Source organism: Rhinatrema bivittatum, chromosome 1 (genome assembly GCF_901001135.1).
Source record: "Rhinatrema bivittatum chromosome 1, aRhiBiv1.1, whole genome shotgun sequence".
In the NCBI taxonomy this organism is placed as follows: Eukaryota; Metazoa; Chordata; class Amphibia; order Gymnophiona; family Rhinatrematidae; genus Rhinatrema; species Rhinatrema bivittatum.
Window position 1 is genome coordinate 165,627,607 of NC_042615.1, and position 19,647 is coordinate 165,647,253.

The 19,647-nt window shown below is 44.5% G+C and overlaps 1 protein-coding gene across 2 annotated transcripts in view; it reads right to left on the reverse strand.

Moving 5' to 3' along the window:
- DTHD1 (death domain containing 1) overlaps positions 1 to 16,737 on the reverse strand; it is a 108,747-nt gene extending 92,010 nt beyond the window's left edge. For both annotated transcript variants that reach the window (XM_029589643.1, XM_029589631.1), the window contains exon 1: positions 16,362 to 16,737. In XM_029589643.1, the coding sequence (XP_029445503.1) occupies positions 16,362 to 16,641 (280 nt within the window). In that variant the 5' untranslated portion in view covers positions 16,642 to 16,737. The remainder of the gene's footprint in view (positions 1 to 16,361) is intronic.
- Between the last annotated feature and the right edge of the window lie 2,910 nt (positions 16,738 to 19,647).

The following is a 19,647-nucleotide window of genomic DNA, read 5'->3' on the forward strand; positions in this document are numbered from 1 at the left end:
GTGCTTCCCTCAAGCACTTGCGTGCTGGATTTTCATGTCTACATGTGCATGTGCAAGCAGGCGGCCTGCACTGCCCACGGGGGGAGGAGGAATTTTAGAATAATACGTGCGGAGAAGCAAGTAGGGCTTCCCCAGGTCCTTCCCAGTCTGCGCCAATAAAGGAGCGGATTGGGAGGGAACTTCCTTACCCTAACCCTATCCTTCCCCTCTCCTCCCTGACCCATAAACTAACCCTACCTATCCCCATTTTTTTAAATTTTTGTACTTACTGCTCCTCTGGAACAGAAGTAAACTCCACGAGTTGGCCGGCTACCGATGTGCGCTTCCCCGGGACAGCATCTAATGGCACTGTCCCAGCCCACCTCCTGCCCCGCCCCCCCCCCCCCCCCCCCCCTCCCTAGCCCACTTCTTTCAGCAGACCCGGCACTTGTGCATGTAACCCCTGAATTTTATGAATGCAGGCCTTTTAAAATGTGGGCGTTAGGCAATGAAGGTGTTAGCGATAGTGTTGAATCTTCAGGTGAAAATAAGATCCCTGGTGCAGCTATAAGTCATGGTGAACCTGTTCATGGACCCACTGCAGCAGCAGAGAGACAACAGAAGCTAATGAAAATATTAAGGGGCCAATTTTCAGAGTTTAGGCTCCTAACGTCTGGAGTAATACTCCTAAATTAGCTCGTTTGAAAATTTACTAGGACTAAATGTCTAAATTAAAGCTTAGATTCATTAGGCTCTGAAATTTTGTAGCCTAAAAAGTGGGTGGCCACAGGTGTGGAGTTAGGGCAGGAAAACAAAGTTAGCAGCTTAGCACTGATTTTAAGAACTAGGCACCTAATTTAAGAGCGAAAATTTGGGGAAATGAATAGGAGCCCTAAATTTAGGAGCCTAACGTTTAAAGGGGCCGATATTCAGAAAAAGCTCAGCTTATAAATATAAGGTCCTAACTAACAGGGTCATTTTTCAAATTGCATTGAGTACTTAACATTCCTTAAATAGGGTCTAATGAGTGTTACTCACAAGATCAATATTGCAGTGCAAGTTAACATGCACATTTTATTCTGTGTATGCAAATGGGAGGAGTTAATGCAAATTAGGTTCTCATAGCACAATTTATGTCAATTTAATGCACAAAAACATGGGATTTAACTTCAGAAATAACACCTTTTTTGTGGTACAGGGGCAAAAAAGATTTTATCGCACAACAGCGGCCATTATCGCGGATTGTGGCTATTATCGCTGGTATTATCACACGTGATAAAATGAGGCCTTCTATCAGACACACCTACCAAGCCCTTCAGGGCCAATAAAAACACTTTTTCTTATCTGGCCTGTCTTCCTAAAACTACTGTTTTTGGGACAAGTTTACTCGCAGTGGGATACTGGCTGCTTCAGGATGCTCGGCACAGACAACAAGAACAACAATCACAACAACAACAAGCAAAGGAAGTTCAAACCCTTCCTCAGGAAGTCCCTGAACCAGAGCCAGAGCCACTGGCCCCATAGGGAGAGCATCAAGGCCCACAGCAGCACTTGCTACACAGGTGGGTGCAGTGCAGATAAAGGGAGTGCATATTTCCTCCAAGAACCGCATTGCTAGGCATGCCAGAAGAATATGTGGTTTGCAGATATTGCCACAGCTGTCAGGCTATCCTGGAATTATATGAACAAATCAGAGGGGATCTGGATCCTGTCACGAAAAGGTCCCATGCTTCACCAAACTATTGTCTACCCTGCATTTCATGGCATCTGGCTCCTTCCAAACAACAGTAGGGGTCATTGGGAGAATGTCCCAAACATATTTTTCCTGCTGTCTGGGCCAGGTCATAATAGCTGAATCTGAGTGCATTAATCGCTACTTAGCATTCCTTTATGGCAGGCAGGACTTGATGAAATTGAAGAGAGGCTTTTATGCCATTGCCAGCTTTCTGAATGTTCTGGGACCTATCGACTACAATCACATAGCCATCTTCCCATCTCATCGCAGGGAGGAGGTCTACCACAACAGAAAGCTCTTCCACTCTATCAATGTGCAAGTGGTCTGTGACAAATGACTGCACATCCCCGACGTGGTGGGCCCAGCTTTCTCTCTCCATGCTGAAGAGGGCTGCTAATGTTACATTCCCAAACAATACACTTGCCACAAAGTTTTATGGGTGACCAGCCACTACCCACTTTCTACGGGTTCATTCTAAACACTTGGCTTTTCAAATCCTCCCATTTGGAGCAGTTGAAATCTCACTTGCTAATCACAACCTTTTAGTGTCCTCACTGCAGGGACTCTCAGATCAGGTGTGTCCTGTTAGTAATCAGTCAGCCAGGATGTCAACCACAGTTTGTCTTGACCATCACACTGGCAAAATAGAAGTTGCACCGTGTGCATTTTGGCCCTAGCATATTCACTGTGTCAGGTCAGACAAATGTGTATCCCTGGAGGACATACTGCAGAACTGCCAGGGACTTGCACAATCATACCACAAGGTAGATGTTTTTCTACTATGACATGTGTGGCAGCTGTGATGTACTGCTTCAGTGTTAGAAGAGTGCTAGAAATGTGTAGCGATAGCTTGGTTGTGAGTGACATGCACACATTTGGTAGGAACCCCAGGTACAGTTTCCCATTCTAGAAGACCTGACACAGCATAAGTAAGTGCAATAATGTTCATATAATGTCACAGAAAAAGGCGGCATGGACTTTGGTTTGAGAAATATCCTTTTAAGGTTCCTGGTAGGCTAGAGCGTGGCTTCTACTCTCTTATAGCATGCTATGGGTTGGCAGCAATATAATGAAGTCAAGGTGGTGTGAGTGATGCAACCATTCTCTCTTTCCCACAGGAGATTTGGGATATGGTTGCAGGACCTGGTTTCTTACCCCCATTGCTATTCCCATTATGTCAGCGGAGACAAGGTACAATGAGACCTTATGTTCTAGGGATGTGAAACGTATTTCTGATGATTGAAAATATCGTACGATATTAGAGATGTGCAGCCAAAAAGTTTTCATTGCGTACGTGATACGTATTTGTAGGGGGTCAATTCCGTTTCATGCGGAAGTTGGAGAATTGCATAAGTTGTCGATCTGTAAATACATTACTACGGCGAGTTAAATTAGTGTCCCAGCTAAAATTAAAATTAACTACAACCCCCCACCCTCCTGACCCCCCCAAGACTTACCAAAACTCCCTGGTGGTCCAGCGGTGGGGTCCGGGAACTCATTCACAACCTCGGTGCTAGTTTCATCATGGCGCCGATAGCCATTGTCACAGGGGCTACCGGTGCCATTGGTCAGCCCCTGTCACATGGTCATCGGCGCCATCTTGTGCTCCTACCATGTGACAGGGGCTGACCAATGGCACCGGTAGCCCCTGTGACATAGTATGGGCAAAGGCTATCGACGCCATTTTGAGTCCTGGCATCGGACGGCAGGTCGCTCCGGGACCCCCGTTGGACCCACAGGGACTTTTGGCCAGCTTGGGGGGGCCTCCTGACCCCCACAAGACTTGCCAAAAGTCCAGCGGGGGTCCGGGAGCGACCTCCTTGAACGCCAGCCGTCCGATGCAAATACTCAAAATGGCACCAATCGCCGTCATAGTGAGGGCAAAGGCGATTGGCGCCGTCCGTCCGATGCTTATGGCGATTGGCGCCATTTTGAGTATTGGCATCGGACGGCGATTTTGAGTCTCAAAATGGCGCCGATCGCCTTTGCCCACACTATGACGGCGATCGGCGCCATTTTGAGTATTTGCATCAGACGGCCGGTGTTCAAGGAGGTCGCTCCCGGACCCCCGCTGGACTTTTGGCAAGTCTTGTGGGGGTCATGAGGCCCCCCCAAGCTGGCCAAAAGTCCCTGTGGGTCCAACGGGGGTCCCGGAGCGACCTGCCGTCCTATGCCAGGACTCAAAATGGCGACGATAACCTTTGCCCATACTATGTCACAGGGGCTACCGGTGCCATTGGTCAGCCCCTGTCACATGGTAGGAGCACAAGATGGCACCGATGACCATGTGACAGGGGCTGACCAATGGCACCGGTAGCCCCTGTGACAAAGGCTATCGGCGCCATGATGAAACTAGCACCGAGGGTGTGAATGAGTTCCCGGACCCCAACGCTGGACCACCAGGGAGTTTTGGTAAGTCTTGGGGGGGGTCAGGAGGGTGGGGGGTTTAAATTTTTATTTAGGCCGAATAAAACAGAAATCTGTTTAATACGTGGGGAGTCGCGATGCGTTTCGCCTCCTCACGTATTTAACATATAGCAAAAAATAAGTTGTGGATTACAAATCCGTGGAAAACGGATGCACATCCCTATACGATATTTTCAAAATCGTCAGAAATCGGGGGCTCCCCGAAACCGAAAGGAAAACCCCACGGAATTTTTCATGGCGTTCTCTTATCGTTTTGGGGGAGGGCGGGAAAAACTGCACACAAAAATAACCCCTAAACCCACCCTGACCCTTTAAAACTTCCCCCACCCTCCCGACCCCCCCAAAAACATTTTACAGGTACCTGGTGGTCCAGTGGGGGTCCCGGGAGTGATCTCCCGCTCCCGGGCCGTCAGCTGCCACTAATCAAAATGGCACGATGGCCCTTTGCCCTTACCACGTGACAGGGTATCCGTGCCATTGGCCGGCCCCTGCCACATGGAGGGAGCACTGGATGGCCGGCGCCATCTTTAAAAATGGCGCGAGCCATGTAGTGCTCCTACTATGTGACAGGGGCTGGCCAACGGCAAAGATACCCTGTCACGTGGTAAGGGCAAAGGGCCATCGGTGCCATTTTTATTAGTGGCAGCCGACGGCCCGAGAGCAGGAGATCGCTTCCGGGACCTCCACTGGACCACCAGGTACCTGTAAAAGGTTTTGTGGGGGGAGGGGGAAGCTAAGGGATTCATTTTAAAAGGTCGGGGTGGGATTTTTGTTTATCAGTCGGGCGCAGCCGATAAAAAAAACCTGATTGGGCCGGATGAAAAAAAAATCACGATGTGAATCGGAACCGGAATTGGAACCAATTCCAGTTCCGATTCACATCTCTATTATGTTCTACCTGCTGTGTCATAGAACGCACCTTTGAAGTTCTCAAAAATAGAATTTTAATGTATGCCCCACCCAAAGTAGCAGAGATAGTGCTGCTCTGCTGTGTATTCCATAATCTCATTATAGGTCATGGTATCCCAATAGACATACTTCCAGATCTACCCAAGGATCCCCTATGTCCACCCACAGAAGCCAAGGATACCACGCTGACTTGCAACCAGCTTTGGCAAAGCATCATACAATGCTACTTTGCCTGTTAAGCTTCAACTACCTCTTCCCTTTCCATGGAAGAGAGTCCAGCAGAGTCTTTCTGGCTGCTCTCCTGTCTATCTTTCTTTTACTCACTGGTCCTCTGTCTGGGTCAATGTGTAACTGATACTACTTAGGTCTGGTAAGGATACATCTTGACAATGGAGCAATAGACTGTAAGTAGAAAAATTATACTCAAAGATTTCACCAAAGACATGTGGCTGGCCTAATGTTTTCTGACTGATAGTGAGTCTAAAGGAGCTATGTCTCACAATAGTGTTCTGGTAAGACTGACAACACTGTGTAAATATCTTGCCCTAGCTTGCAACGTCTTGCTTGGTAGGCCTATGTCTTAGACCCTGTCCTAGCCCTCACGTGTGGTGAGAAGTAGCATTGGTATGATGGTACTCCAACTGTTCAAGAAATCATATAAATCACAAGTAGCTGTGCTGCTTAAAGCCACAGCCTAAAGTTCCAGGTTGACAGTTAAAAATATCAATCACAAGCTGACATTTTATAGCCACATTCTCTAGCTGACATCATGTACAACTAAACATATGCACCTGTACATTGGATGCATTGTGTCACATGGGAGTGCAGAGACACTGATGACATCACTGCCTCAGCTGTTTCAGAGGCAGTGCTGAAATCAGCGTGCTCATCTAGCATGTCTTCACTTACAGCCCTTAGGAAAGCGCATATTCAAGAATGTGGCATTCGCAAAATACTCATAGGTCATTGCAAGCTAATGTACTTCTTTATGGTTGCCTGCACCCATACAGAGCTGCACCCTGCTATACCTACCTAAGCAAACTGTCAGCCCTCATGTATAGATGGTGAGGGCCTTGGCCATTGGGATTTCATGTTGGTAATGTTAGCTTCTCGGTGAGGCTAGACAAGTGTTGCGCGCCCCGGCCACATCCATTCTGAGGCCGGCTATCGATGCCATTGGCCGGCCTCTGTCACATGGTAGGAGCAATGGACGGCCAGCGCCATCTTTAAAAATGATCCCTCTGATGAAGGATTTTTCTTTGAAACGTTGCCATATCGGGATGGAATCATCAAGCTAAGTTTTCTTTGGGCCATTGAGTAAATGACAATGTGTACAATTGATTTAATAATTTTGAAATGAGAAACCATGGTTTGTTTGTTTTTTTTAAATCACCACACAGAAGCTCTTATCCTCACAGAATAATCAAACCAATAAAATAGAGAGGATATATCTCATTTATTTTCCACTTGTTTCTACTTTTAATTACCTTAAATGCCTTGTGACCTCATCTCCGGAACCTGACCCCTGCCTCGTTGACTACGCCTCGGACTGATCCTCAGATTCTGACTTCGGCTACCATTGACCACGTCTCCTTGTTCTGGCTCTGTCCCTTGCCTTGTCATCGCCTATGCTATTCTGGTCTTCCATGCTCCTCCAGACCTACAGTCCGTGGGCACGCCTCTCTACTACCTCTCCAGGAGACCCTGTGAGGCCCACCTAAGTCCAAGTGGCCTGGGTCCCTACGGGCTCCACCCAAGGGGACCGCGGGCTTCCAGTGGTGAAGCTCATCCTAGCCTCTGTCTCCTCCAGTGCTCCGTTCTCCACTGCTCCAGGACAAGGGTCCACCTCCATGCGCAACATATTTCCTATGATATGTTTTTAATTAGTTTAATCTGTAAATTCAGAAACGTTTAAAGTGCTAATATACCACAGAAATAAACCATTTAAAAAAAAAAACAACAAAATTTCTAGCAGTTGCATATCTCTAAAAAAAAAAAAAAGAATATAGATCCTTCAGACCTTAATAACTACAGGCCCATCTCTAATTTATCCCTCCTTGCCAAACTAATCAAAAAGGCAGTCCTCAAACAACTCAATGATCACCTAGAACAAAACAACATATTTCACCCAGCACAGCACGGTTTCAGGAAACACTACAGCACAGAGACCTTACTTCTCACCCTTTCTGATACAATTATAAGAAGCTTTGATAAAGGACATAGCCACATATTCATATTGCTCAACCTATCTGCAGCCTTCGACACGGTAGACCATAAATGCTTGATACACAGACTAGTGGAAATCGGCCTGGCAGGGACAACGCTAGACTGGTTCAAATTATTTCTACACAATAATTCCAAATCTGAATCATTACCTCTTGAGACCGGTGTCCCACAAGGATCAACACTATCAGCCACACTTTAATATCTACCTTCTCCCACTATGTCAACTCCTATCGAGTCTCGGCATCACTTACCTTATTTATGCTGATGATATACAACTTCTCATACCAGTAACTGACACACTTGAGAATGCTTTCAATCTCACTGCCTCATACCTTAATAAAATAAAAAATCTCCTAAACCAATTGAAACTCTGTCTCAACATGGACAAGACAGAATACATACTCATCCAAAAAAAACCTCCCACAACTATCTCAAACAACACCATTCAAACAAATAATACCACCATCAAACTCAGTGACAAAGTCAAGGACCTAGGAATCTGGATAGACACAGAACTGAATCTCAAGAAACACGTATCGGCAAAAAACAAAGAAGGCTTTAACAAATTAATGATACTGAAACACCTAAAACCTCTGCTAAATCATTCGGACTTCAGAACCATTCTATAATCCTTAATCTTCTCCAGCTTCAACTATTGTAATTCTCTGATGTTAGGTCTACCCAAATCAACTACTCTACCTCTCCAAATCCTACAGAATGCAGCAGCGAGATTTCTAACTGGCAAAAAAAAAAAAAAACAGACCACATCACACCTCTCTTAAAATCACTTCACTGGCTCCCCATAGACAAATGGATAGAATTCAAAACACTATCCATACTCCACAAAACCATACACGGGAATGAAGTCAAATGGATAAACGACGATATACACACACAAATATCACGGCGTAGCACACGATCTGCAAATAAGGCATTATTAGAAATTCCCACAGTTGCAGCAGCTGAACTTACTACAGTATGCTAAAGAGCATTCTCAATAGCTGGGCTGACCCTCTGGAATAAGCTCCCTGAAAATCTAAGACTTCAGAGTAACATCAAAGTGTTCAAAAAACTCCTCAAAACTTGGTTGTTCCAACAAACCTACAAAGACGGCATTGGATAAGCTAAACAAGCAGATACCACACAACACACACTTAATCACAACCCTGTTAAATAAGTCAATCCACCATTATATATAGTATACATATGATAGTTAAATTTCCTGCTAAATGTTTACAGTTCTTAATACCTCTCTAAATATTCTATGATTCACTGTTATAGACCTGCTCCCCAGAGCAGAGGAGTTAGCAATCTGTTATGAATCTGGCTGCTGGATACTCCCATTGAAGGAGGAGTTAACAATTTGTTAACGATCACCCCGCCAGGGATAGCGGAGTTAGCACTCTGTTACGGATCTTGCAAAGGAGTAGCAATCTGTTAGGAATCTGCCAAGGAGTTAGCAATCTGCTAGCGCTTACCCCACCAGGAGGGCGGAGTGAGTGATCTGGTATCGATCAGCTCCTCCCGAAAGGGAGGAGATAGCAATCTGATAGGCTTGGCTCCTGTAGGAGGAGGAGTTTAGCAATCTGTTAGTAATCTGCTCTTCCGGAGGGAAGGAGTAGCAACTGTTATGCTTTGTTCCTGTAGAAAGATGAACCAGCAACCTGTATGATTCCCATGGGGAGATAGCTATCTGATATGGATCAGCTTCCGCAGAGAGAGGAGTAATGGTCTGATGTGGGTTGGCTCCCACAGAGTGGCAGATGATAATACCGCTCTATTAGTGTAGGAGTAACACTTAGTAGAAATAGTGAATCCCTGGGCCTATGCAGATGACAGCACCCTCAAGTGGAGATCTTGAGAGGGACCACTGGCTAGTCTGGAGTATTGAGACAAACACAGATAGTTCTTTATTAGACTGGAAGTAGAACCACCAGAGGTGGCAGTAGTGAGTTGATATGCCCGGCAGGGCTGAAATCCCTCTTATACTGGAACTACAATCTCTGAGTTGCTGAGCTGTAAGGAGAGACTATAGGTAGTGAGTAGACAGGGTATGCTGGGTATAACCAGTGGTAGATGATACACTCACAATTGTAGATCTCTGTAGTGTCTTCTTTATGCAACAGAGAGTCTTCAGTATACAGGAACAGGAGCCGCAGGCGAGTACTGGTTTCTGTAGGCAGTCTGAAATAGAACTCACAATAACTGTGTATGGGATGGCTTCTGGAATGAAAGAGAGGCTAGAAGAGATTTAGGAACGTAGGCCCTCGTGGAGCGAGTACCGGTTCCTATCTGTTAATCTGTAATAGTAATCCATAAGATATAGGTATGCAATATCTTCTGAGGAAGAAGAGAGTATGAGAAAGGAATTAGGAACATAAGCCATCATGGAGCGAGTACCGATTCCTATCTGCAATCTGCAATGGTAACTCACGATCTCCATACCTGCGATAACGTCTTAGACTGAAGGGCGCATGAGATTAGTAACAATGGCTCTCGTGGAGCGAGTACCGGTTCCTGACTGTAATAGGACTCACTGTGTTTACGTCTGCGATCACCTCCAGGCAATAGGAGTCTTCTGAGTCTTTGGGAATGTAGGCCCTCTAGGAGTGAGTACCGGATCCCGTCCAACAAACTGAAATCAAGAATACAGAGAGCGGAGCCCCCAAGGAGTGGGTACTCCTGGTAGGTTTGTAAAGGCCGAGCAGTGGGGAAGAATTCCCCTTGCTGACTCGGAACGTAGTTGCAAGTAGTGTGGACTGCCGAAGCAAGTCCTGTTGGAGTTCCTTGTTAACTCGCTTGTAGTTAGCAAACAAAGACCTTTTAAATTGAAAATGGATGACGTCATTATGGGGGGACGCCCCCGAGGTTCGCTCCCTTGCTGGTACAAAGCCTGGAGCACGCACGTGCGCCCTTACATCATCAGGAACATTGCGGATCCGTAACATCAAGCCAGCCCAGGGATACCGGGACCAAGAGGCGGGGAGAAGCCGCGGCTGCATCTGTCCGTCTGAGCCGAAGGGAGTTGCCACAAAGGTAGAGAGGGTGGAGCGAGGGTGAGAATAGGCATGAACGCAACATTCACTACTACTTCTTCCAAACTTTGTAATCCCACAATGCCTCTAATTTGTATGTCACTGTTTTTGATCACAAAGTGATTCTTATTTACGTTCTTTCTCAAATTGTATCTTATTTACGTTCGTTCAGTGCACCTGCTAGCTGTTCTATGTACTGTTGTTTCTCTTGTAAACCGTTGTGAAGGCCAGTTCCAAACAACGGTATATATATAAACACTTAAATAAAATAAATAAATAAAACCCTTTTTAAAAAAGGATTTATTTCTGCTCTAGCCAACATTCAGAGCAGGGTAAATCAAAACAGAAAACATGGGTGTAACTTGGAGAGGCAATTACTTCCCTTAAAGCAATGGCGTAGCCACGGGTGGGCCTGGGTGGGCAGCTGCCCACCCAATTTAGACCTAGGCCCACCCAACTGGCACCAGAACTGCAAGGCTGTCGTATGGCCGACCAATCTTCTTGTTTGGGGGGGGGGGAGCAGAAGCACTGCACACAGCTTCCACTTCCTCCCCCCAAAGCAGGAAGATCAGCTGGCCTCTCCTGCTGCCGCTGCCTCCTGCTATCTTCGGGCCATACGGCCCACTGATCTTCCTGTTTGGAGGGGGGGGGGGGGGCGGAAGCACAGCGCAGAACTTCTGCTTCCTCCCATTCCCCCCCACCCCCACCTCCACCCCCCAAGCAGGAAGATTGATGGGCCGTACGGCCCGAAGATAGGAGACCAGCGGCAGCAGGAGAGGTCAGCTGATCTTCCTGCTTTAGGGGGAGGAAGCAGAAGCTGTGCACGTGCTTGAATGTGTATGTGTTGATGAGAATGGGAGTCTGGGTGTGTGTGGGAGTGAGATTGGAATCTTGAATGTGTGTGTGTGGGAGTGAGTTTGAAATTTTGAATATGTGTGGGTGTGGGTGAGAATGGGATCTTAAATGTGTGTATTTATGGGTGAGAATGGGAGCTTGAATATGTGTATGTGTGGGTGAGACTGGGAGAATGGGTTTGTGGGTGAGAATGGGAGTCTGGGTTTATGTGTGTGCATAAGAATATAAGCCGGGGAGGGGTGAGAAAGTGAGAGCTTGTATGTGTGTCTGCAGAGAATGTGAGCTTGTGAGTGTGGGGGGGGGGAGAGCATATGAGAGTGAGAGCATGGGTGTGTGAGGGGGAGTCTGTGAGAGAAAGCATGTGTGTGTGTGGAAGGGAAGAAGACAGTAATAGAAGAAAGACACTGAAAAGGAATTAGGAAATGAGCGACAAGGGAAAAAATGGGAAAAAGAGACCAGGACCAACTGATTAGAAAAATACAAAGATCAGACAACAAAGGTAAAAAAAATATATATATATTTTGAGATGTTAGCAATTTAAATATAAGCAACACAACCGCTCTCTCAAAATTATGGACAGGTGTAGCCATGTATAAAATTGTAAAAATAAGAAGGCTAAAGTACCACAAATCACTGTGAATTATGTTTTATTGTATCATTAAGTAGACCTTATACATAGGTGTAGATGTGAATGGCATTCAGCATAACATTTTACACTAGAAGTATAATCATGGGTCAGAAAATAATTTTATATGCTTAGTGAGTACAAAGTGAAAAGAATTCAAAGTTGATGTAGCATTACATTTCCCATATGATATGATAGAGGTGTTTAAAATCATGAGAGGTCTAGAACGGGAAGATGTGAATCGGTTATTTACTCTTTCGGATAGTAGAAAGACTAGGGGGCACTCCACGAAGTTAGCATGGGGCACATTTAAAACTAATCGGAGAAAGTTCTTTTTTACTCAATGCACAATTAAACTCTGGAATTTGTTGCCAGAGGATGTGGTTAGTGCAGTTAGTATAGCTGTGTTTAAAAAAGGATTGGATAAGTTCTTGGAGGAGAAGTCCATTACCTGCTATTAAGTTCACTTAGAGATTAATAGCCACTGCCATTAGTAATGGTTACATGGAATAGACTTAGTTTTTGGGTACTTGCCAGGTTCTTATGGCCTGGATTGGCCACTGTTGGAAACAGGATGCTGGGCTTGATGGACCCTTGGTCTAACCCAGTATGACATTTTCTTATGTTCTTATGTTCTTATGTTCCCATTGTATTCATTGTTACAGAATTTCTTAACACATCATAGTATTGACAGCATTCAATTTCTTAAGATAATGTAGCTACTTAGCTTTTTTTGCATGTGAAGAAACGCCTGAGAGTTAAAGATGTTACAAGGCTCGAGGTGTACTAGTCCGACATGGACCGTGTTTCAGCCCCTTGATGAAGGCAGACGCTGAATGTATGTGAGATGATTTTCGCGGCATTTTCACCAACATGGAAGTAATGTGTTTCCTCACATTTCTACATTATCTTAAGAAATTGAATGTTGTCAATACTATGATGCATTAAGAAATTCTGCAACAATGAATACAATGTGAAATGTAATGCTACATCAACTTTGAATTCTTTTCACTTTGGACTCACTAAGCATATAAAATTCTTTTCTGACCCATGATCATACAACTGGTGTAAAACGTTATGCTGAATAACATTCATATCTACGCCTATGTATGAGGTCTACTTAATGATACAAAAAACATAATTCACGGTGATTCGTTTTGTTGATAATCTGTGGTACTTTAGCCTTATTATTATGAGCAATTTAAATATGTCATCTTTGGGAATGTGCATTTCTTATATTTTTGTATTTTGCTCTTTCTTAAGTATTCCACTGTTCAGAAATTTTAGTTTCTCAGGCTTTCTATTTTGGTTTTATCTGCATGTTTCTGTTTCTAATTTATAGTCTCTTATTTCTATATTAGGTAAGGGTCGGTCTTAGTTTTGCCTGTGGTGACAGAAATGCAGTATTTCTGCTAGAATGTAGTTTCTCTGTAGTAGTAGTCCATCTTGTTTTGTTATTCCCGTAGGTGATGTATTAATGTTCTAGGGCCTGGTGTAGTATTTGCATTGCTGCTTTTTCATAAGGTTGCTGCTATTTGAATCCTAAGAGTCAGTGCTGTGTCTGTATGGCAAGGTTCTAGATGCCTCTTTCTTTGCAAGAGTTTGTGTTACTTCACAAAATAGCAGTGGAGGGTTATTTTTTGCTGAGGTGACACCAGAATTTGAATTTTTTTTTCATGCTAGTTGTAATGTGAATTGCCCTAGCTCTGTGCTGTACTTGTTCTGATGATAAATTATATTTTATTGTATTTATGAAGATTTCTGGTTTTCTGCAAAGATGGTTCATGAAAGAATACATTAATTTTTGTTTTATTACATAATTGGATCTGATTGTTTTCTATACTTGTGCATTTATAAACTGCAATAAATATAAAATAAATTCTGATTAATAAGGAATTTTTAATGCTGGTAAGTGCTTGAAATAATTGAAGTAAATTATTTTAAAGTTTCATACATGATGCATAATGGCTGTTGCAAATTACTTAGAAAGCCATTCTAGGTGCAGTATATGGCATTATTTATCAGTAAGAAAACAACTAGAAGATCTGCATGCCTACAGCCCACCCATGTTAACCTTGGGCCCACCCAAAAAATCAATTCTGGCTACGCCACTGCCTTAAAGGAAGGCATGGGGATACCTTGTATGAAGCAGCAGTTACTAACATAAGCAACTTGCAAGGCAGACGGGATGGACCATTTGATCTTTATCTGCCGTCATTTACTATGTTATCATCTAAAAACATACGACCTTGACCAAAACATTTAGAACATATGCAACCTGCATAATTAATAAACAGCAAACGAGAATAATGCAGCCATTCTAGTAGAACATGCTAACCCTGGAGTTTGAAGGCTTTCCTAAATAAGTTCACCTTTAATTGTTGCTCAGATTACTGTGCACAATTGATCATTCTCAGATTGCCCGGTATTAAGTTCCACAAAGTGAGCTCTGCCACTGAATAAGAGCAAACTGGAGCAGCCTACAATGTATAATTTTATAGTCATGGTGGATTCTAAAATCTTTAGCCTGAATTTTCAATGGCCCACACGCGTAAAATTTTGGAGTTACATGCGTGGTTGGACTCTGCATGTGCCGAGTGCATTTTTGAAAGAGCGTAACTCCTGGTACCCACAGAAGTGCTGGGCCATTGAAAAGGGGTGGGCCAGGGGGCAGGGATGGGTGGGGAAGCTCGTGCCAGCAGCTGGCCGGGACAACGCGTAACTTACATCTGCTCCAAAGGAGTAGGTAAGTTAAAAAACAAACAAAAAAAATAGGGTAGATAGGTAGGAGTTAGGGGTCAGGGAGGAGAGGAGAGAGGAAAAGGTAGGAAGGTTAGGTAGGGGTATAGGGAAGTTCCCTCCCAGTCTGCTTCTTAATTGGAGCGGACTGGGAGGGAAATGGGGAAGGTCTACCCACGTCGCTAGGTGCTTCTTTTTAAAATTCCCCCCGCCCCCAATGCGCACATGTTATAAAATAGCCGTGTCCATGTGTGCATTCTGGGAACCGCATGCACATGGAAGCACGCATGTGCATTTTAAAATTGACCCCTTAGTATAGCAGAGATCCACAGAAATGTGTTGTTATTCAGTAATTTATGAATCAAGGACAATTTTAATATTTGACCCACGATTACACTGGAATTCAGTCTACTGACTGAAGGACTGGTGTAATATGTTCCCTTCTGCTGGATCCTATCAACAATTCAAAAAATACCCAGATTATAGCATGAAATCACCAACTGAATATAAATCAAACTTGCTATACAAAGGACTGATCTTTGTGTGTTAGTGACCTTCATATAGTGCCACTTGTAGCTTTTTGGCTTATGTCAATATTAGGCCCTGAGAAGTGCTAGGGCTTTATAATCATGAGGTCACCAACTATGTGAAGACTTCTAGGGTCCTTCAAAAAGAAGTTATTGAAGGCTTGACTACGGAATGTTCATCAAGTGGACTTTCTCTCTAAGATAAGTGCATTCAATAACTTCTTTTTGAAGGATCCTAGAAGTCTTCACATAGTTGGTGACCTCATGATTATAAAGCCCAAGCGCTTCTCAGGGCTTAAAATCGACATAAGCCAAAAAGCTACAAGTGGCACTATATGAAGGTCACTAACACACAAGGATCCTATCAACAGACATGCCATTGAGTTTTGCCCCAGCTGCAGTTCCCTGAGAGTACTCATTGGAGCTCCAATATAAACAGAGTTGCAATAATCAAAATATGAAAAAAAAACAAGGCTTACAATACTGAATGAAAAAAAAAAGGGGAAAGTAAAGCCTTTATTCCACTCAAAAGACATAGTTTAAGATATATACAAGTTTAAGATATGTACCCTTTGTGACTGCCTTCACCTGTGTATGAAAAGAGAGCTCTGACTCCAGCCAGACACCCATTTTTTTTTTTTTACCTATGAAAGGATTGTTATAATACATCCATCAACCTAAACTTTAGAAGGTGCATTAATAATCAATACAGAATGACTCATTGTAGTATGACCACAGTCTTGACCAAGTTCAGTGCTAACTTATTATGAAATATCCAATGATTAATGGCTAAGACTTATATTTAAACAGCAGCAAGAGTCTCAGACAAGGTTTTATATTTTGGTACAAAAAAACTGAATGTCATCTTCTGCCTAGATGCAATACCCAACCTCAGGTCTGAAGAGATGTTTACTGATAGGTGTCATATAGATGCTTAACATTACTGCAGATAAAGCAGACCCCTGTGGCACATCTGTTTTCACTTTATGCCAAGAGGAATTTCTAGAACCAAATCCTCACTTACTGTATCCAAAATGTGTCTGAGCGGATTAAACTGTGCCCAGAATGCTTAATCTGGATATGAAAATAGAATGATTAAGGGTACTGGAGATAGCTGATGTACAGTAAAATAGATTTAATGGATTAATTTGGAATATCTGCTGAATCTTAAGATATTATACTATAAAAATATTCCCAAGCTACACATGTTATGATATTGTTATAAGCTGGAAAATTAATAAAGACATATATTTAAAAAATATATATTCCATAATCTTTTATAAAATCTTTATTTATTTACTTACCTTGCCTTGAAGTTAACTGCTTGTATTTTTCCTGAAGAGAAGTCAGTAACTGAAAAGTGGCATGCAGGGTATTTGTCATGTATTTCAGTTGCTGCAGGAAGGCATTGCTAAGCTGCTGACACAGAGCAGTCAGTTCAGGTACACATTTTATAATGTCTTCGTCATCTTGACACTCAGACCCTTCCACAAAATGTTTCACTATCTGATTTTTCAGCAAGATTTGTTCCAATAAAAGGCATAATTTGCCATCCTCAAATGCAACAGATTCTGTAAGTTCCATCTTATAGAGAGAGATGTAAAAATAGAAAAAAGCTTTATTACTTTCAGTACACTTTAATATTCAGCTGAACAAAATGTTCTAATGTCTGTGGTTCAGTTAAACAATAGTTCAGCTGGATAGCAAACTACCTGACTCTCTGAAGTTATTTAGGTTGCTATTGACTGACTAAAGTTACTAGGGTGACAGGCAGGTGTGGCTTTCTCAGAACTAAAGGAAATGAGTGGATAGAAGCAATACATATTTCAGTGGATATTTCTGTTTCAAGGCCTTTAAAGAAACCTTGTTTACAGTTTTTGTTTATGTGCAAGCTTTTAAAGATATTTTAGAATGTTATCAAACTTTGGATCAAAATAAATACATTTAAAGTATTCAAGGTTCCTTAATCAGAAGAGGGGCAACAAAAAATACTTCAAAAGAGGATAATTATCAAAAATCATCATGGCACTCACAACAACAATAAACTCAGTAAGTCAAAGAATAGACCATGGTTTGTCTAAATGTGACTAAAATTTTTATTAAAACAGCAAATCCAACAAGAGTCATAGATTCCATCACTTCTTTCCAGAGAGTTGTACAGGGAGTTTTAAAAAATGCTAGTCTACATAGAATTTTCCATGGCTACTCCCATATTGTTCCAAACAAATAGAACTTATTACCGTTGTTTCCTTTTCTTTCCCCCCTATTGTGATCTAAGGCAGTGGTTCTCAACCTTTTTTCAACCGGGACACACCTGATAGATGGTTCTCACATGTATGACACACTGAACATGTAAACATACATTCTGCATCCACGGGAACCCCCTTGACCTCCAACAATGGAGGCAGAGCAGAACTAGGGCATTACCCTGTACAACTCACTATGCAAAAAATGGATATTCTGGTTCTGTTGACATCAGTAAAAGCAAAACAAACTCCCTTTACTACCTGGCACAATAGCCCTGTTACGGTTCCTGCCCGCGGAGCTACTCTCTGCGAGCAGGCCTCTCCACTCACTTGTCTGTTCCAGGGCTGCCGATTGTTTCCACGGCTTGCCGCCACTGCCTGGACTTCTCCCACGGCCGGGAGCCGCTGCCTCTCACTTCAGACGCCACCGACTCCATCCTCCATGGCCGGGGCCACGCCCATCTTCGGCCCTGCACAGCAGGGTTGAACAGCCGGGGGTCTTCCCTTGCGGCCGATACCGCTCCGGCCCCCCGACGCTCCTCCCGGGGTCCTCAGATGGCAGGGAGCCATCCTCGCCGCTGCTGGGGTCTTCGACCGGCAGGGAGGCTGTCCCCGCTGGTGCCTGCAGCCAGCCTGTGCCTCCGCGGCGAAGTGCAGGAGAGCGCCGCTGTTCGCGGTGCTGCAGTTCCTCTCTTCAGCTTCAGCCTTCTTTAGGCGCCGGCACGCGCCTCTTCATTCCATTTAATAGGCCAGACACAGGAAGTGCCGCTGGCTCCTTCTGTGATGACTTCCTGCTTCAGCCCTATAAAAGGGATTCCTCTTCAGTCTCTCGTTGCCTTCAGACTGAGTCTCACAGTCGTCTGTGCTCCTTCATCGATCCAGGTCATCTGTGGTCTTCTCTTGCTTTGATGGCTCCGTGTTCACTGTCTTCATGTTCTTTGTTTCCCAGTCCTGATGTCTGGCCTTCAGATTGGGTTCCACAGTCGTCTGTGTCTTCTGACCAGTCCAGGTCTTCCATGGTCTCCTTTGCTTTGACGGCTTTGTCTTCATGTTCCAGATGTTCATCGTCCAGGTCTTCAGTCGTCTCCAGGTTCCAGATGTCCATCGTCTAGGTCTTCAGTCCTCTCTGTGTTCCAGATGTTCTTTGACCAGGTCTTCTGTTGTCTCGATGTCCCTGATGTCCTTGCCTTTGTCTGTGCCTCCATGCCTTGGTTCACAGATGTCCACCTTCCTGGCGTACCGCTGTCGTGGTCCGTGACCAGCCCCACGGGTGGGCTGTGTAGGGCGCCTCACGGTACAAGGTCATCCTCATCTCCGCAGCACAACCCTCTGGAAGACCTCTTGTTTCAGTCCGTTGTTTTTAATCCTTGATAATTGAATCCTGCTTCAGAGTTGTCCCGGTCTTCAGAGTCTATTGCAACCTGTGTGAAGTCCATGTCAATTCTCTGTTTTAACTTGCCCTGAGTCCAGTGTGGTCCGCGACCAGTCCTGTGGGGGGCTGTGTAGGGCGCGCCCCAGTGCAGGTCTCTGCAGTTGCTTTGTCATGTTCCGGTATCAGCTTCCACTTTTCCTCCTGGAGTACTGCCTCCAGCTCAGCGTGGTCCGCGACCAGTCCCACAAGTGGACTGTGTAGGGTGCGCTGTGACGCAGAATTGCACCAGCTCTTGATCCTGCTTCAGCCCTCATCTACAGTGTCTCACTTCAGCCCTCATTTACGATGTCTTGCTTCAGTCCTCGTCCATGATGTCTTCGCTCTAGTCCTCATCTACGGTGTCTTACTTCAGTCCTCGTCCATGATGTCTTCGCTCCAGTCCTCATGTGTGGTGTCTTGCTTCAGTCCTCGTCTATGATGTTTTACTCCAGCTTTCGTCTACAGCGTCCTCGTTTCAGTCCTTGTCTACAGCGTCCTCGTCTTCAATGTTCTCGCTTCAGTCTTCATCCAAAGTCTTCAATGATCTAAGATTTCCATCTGCCCTCATCTTCTGTCCGGCCTGCCGCCCATTGCCGTACCCAGGAGGCAGGTCCGAAAGGGCTTGGAACGGTCGGAGGACTGTTCATTGATCAACATTGCATTGTTGGTCATCCTGGGGTGTGCAGGTCCGGTTGAGGGTCAGACCTTGTACCCTAGTCTTTGCTTCAGTCTTGTCCGGCTTTTGTTACCCATACTCGCACCAGCTTACCTCCTGCGGTGTGGCTTGGGGCTCCTCCCTGGGTCATGCCGAGGCCCAAGCCACACCGGCTCCGCGCGTATCTACTAAAATCCAGCGTACTTTTGCTGGCGCCTGATGCGCCAGCAAAAGTACGCCTATTCGCGTTTTTTGAAAATCTACCCCTAAGGATATCC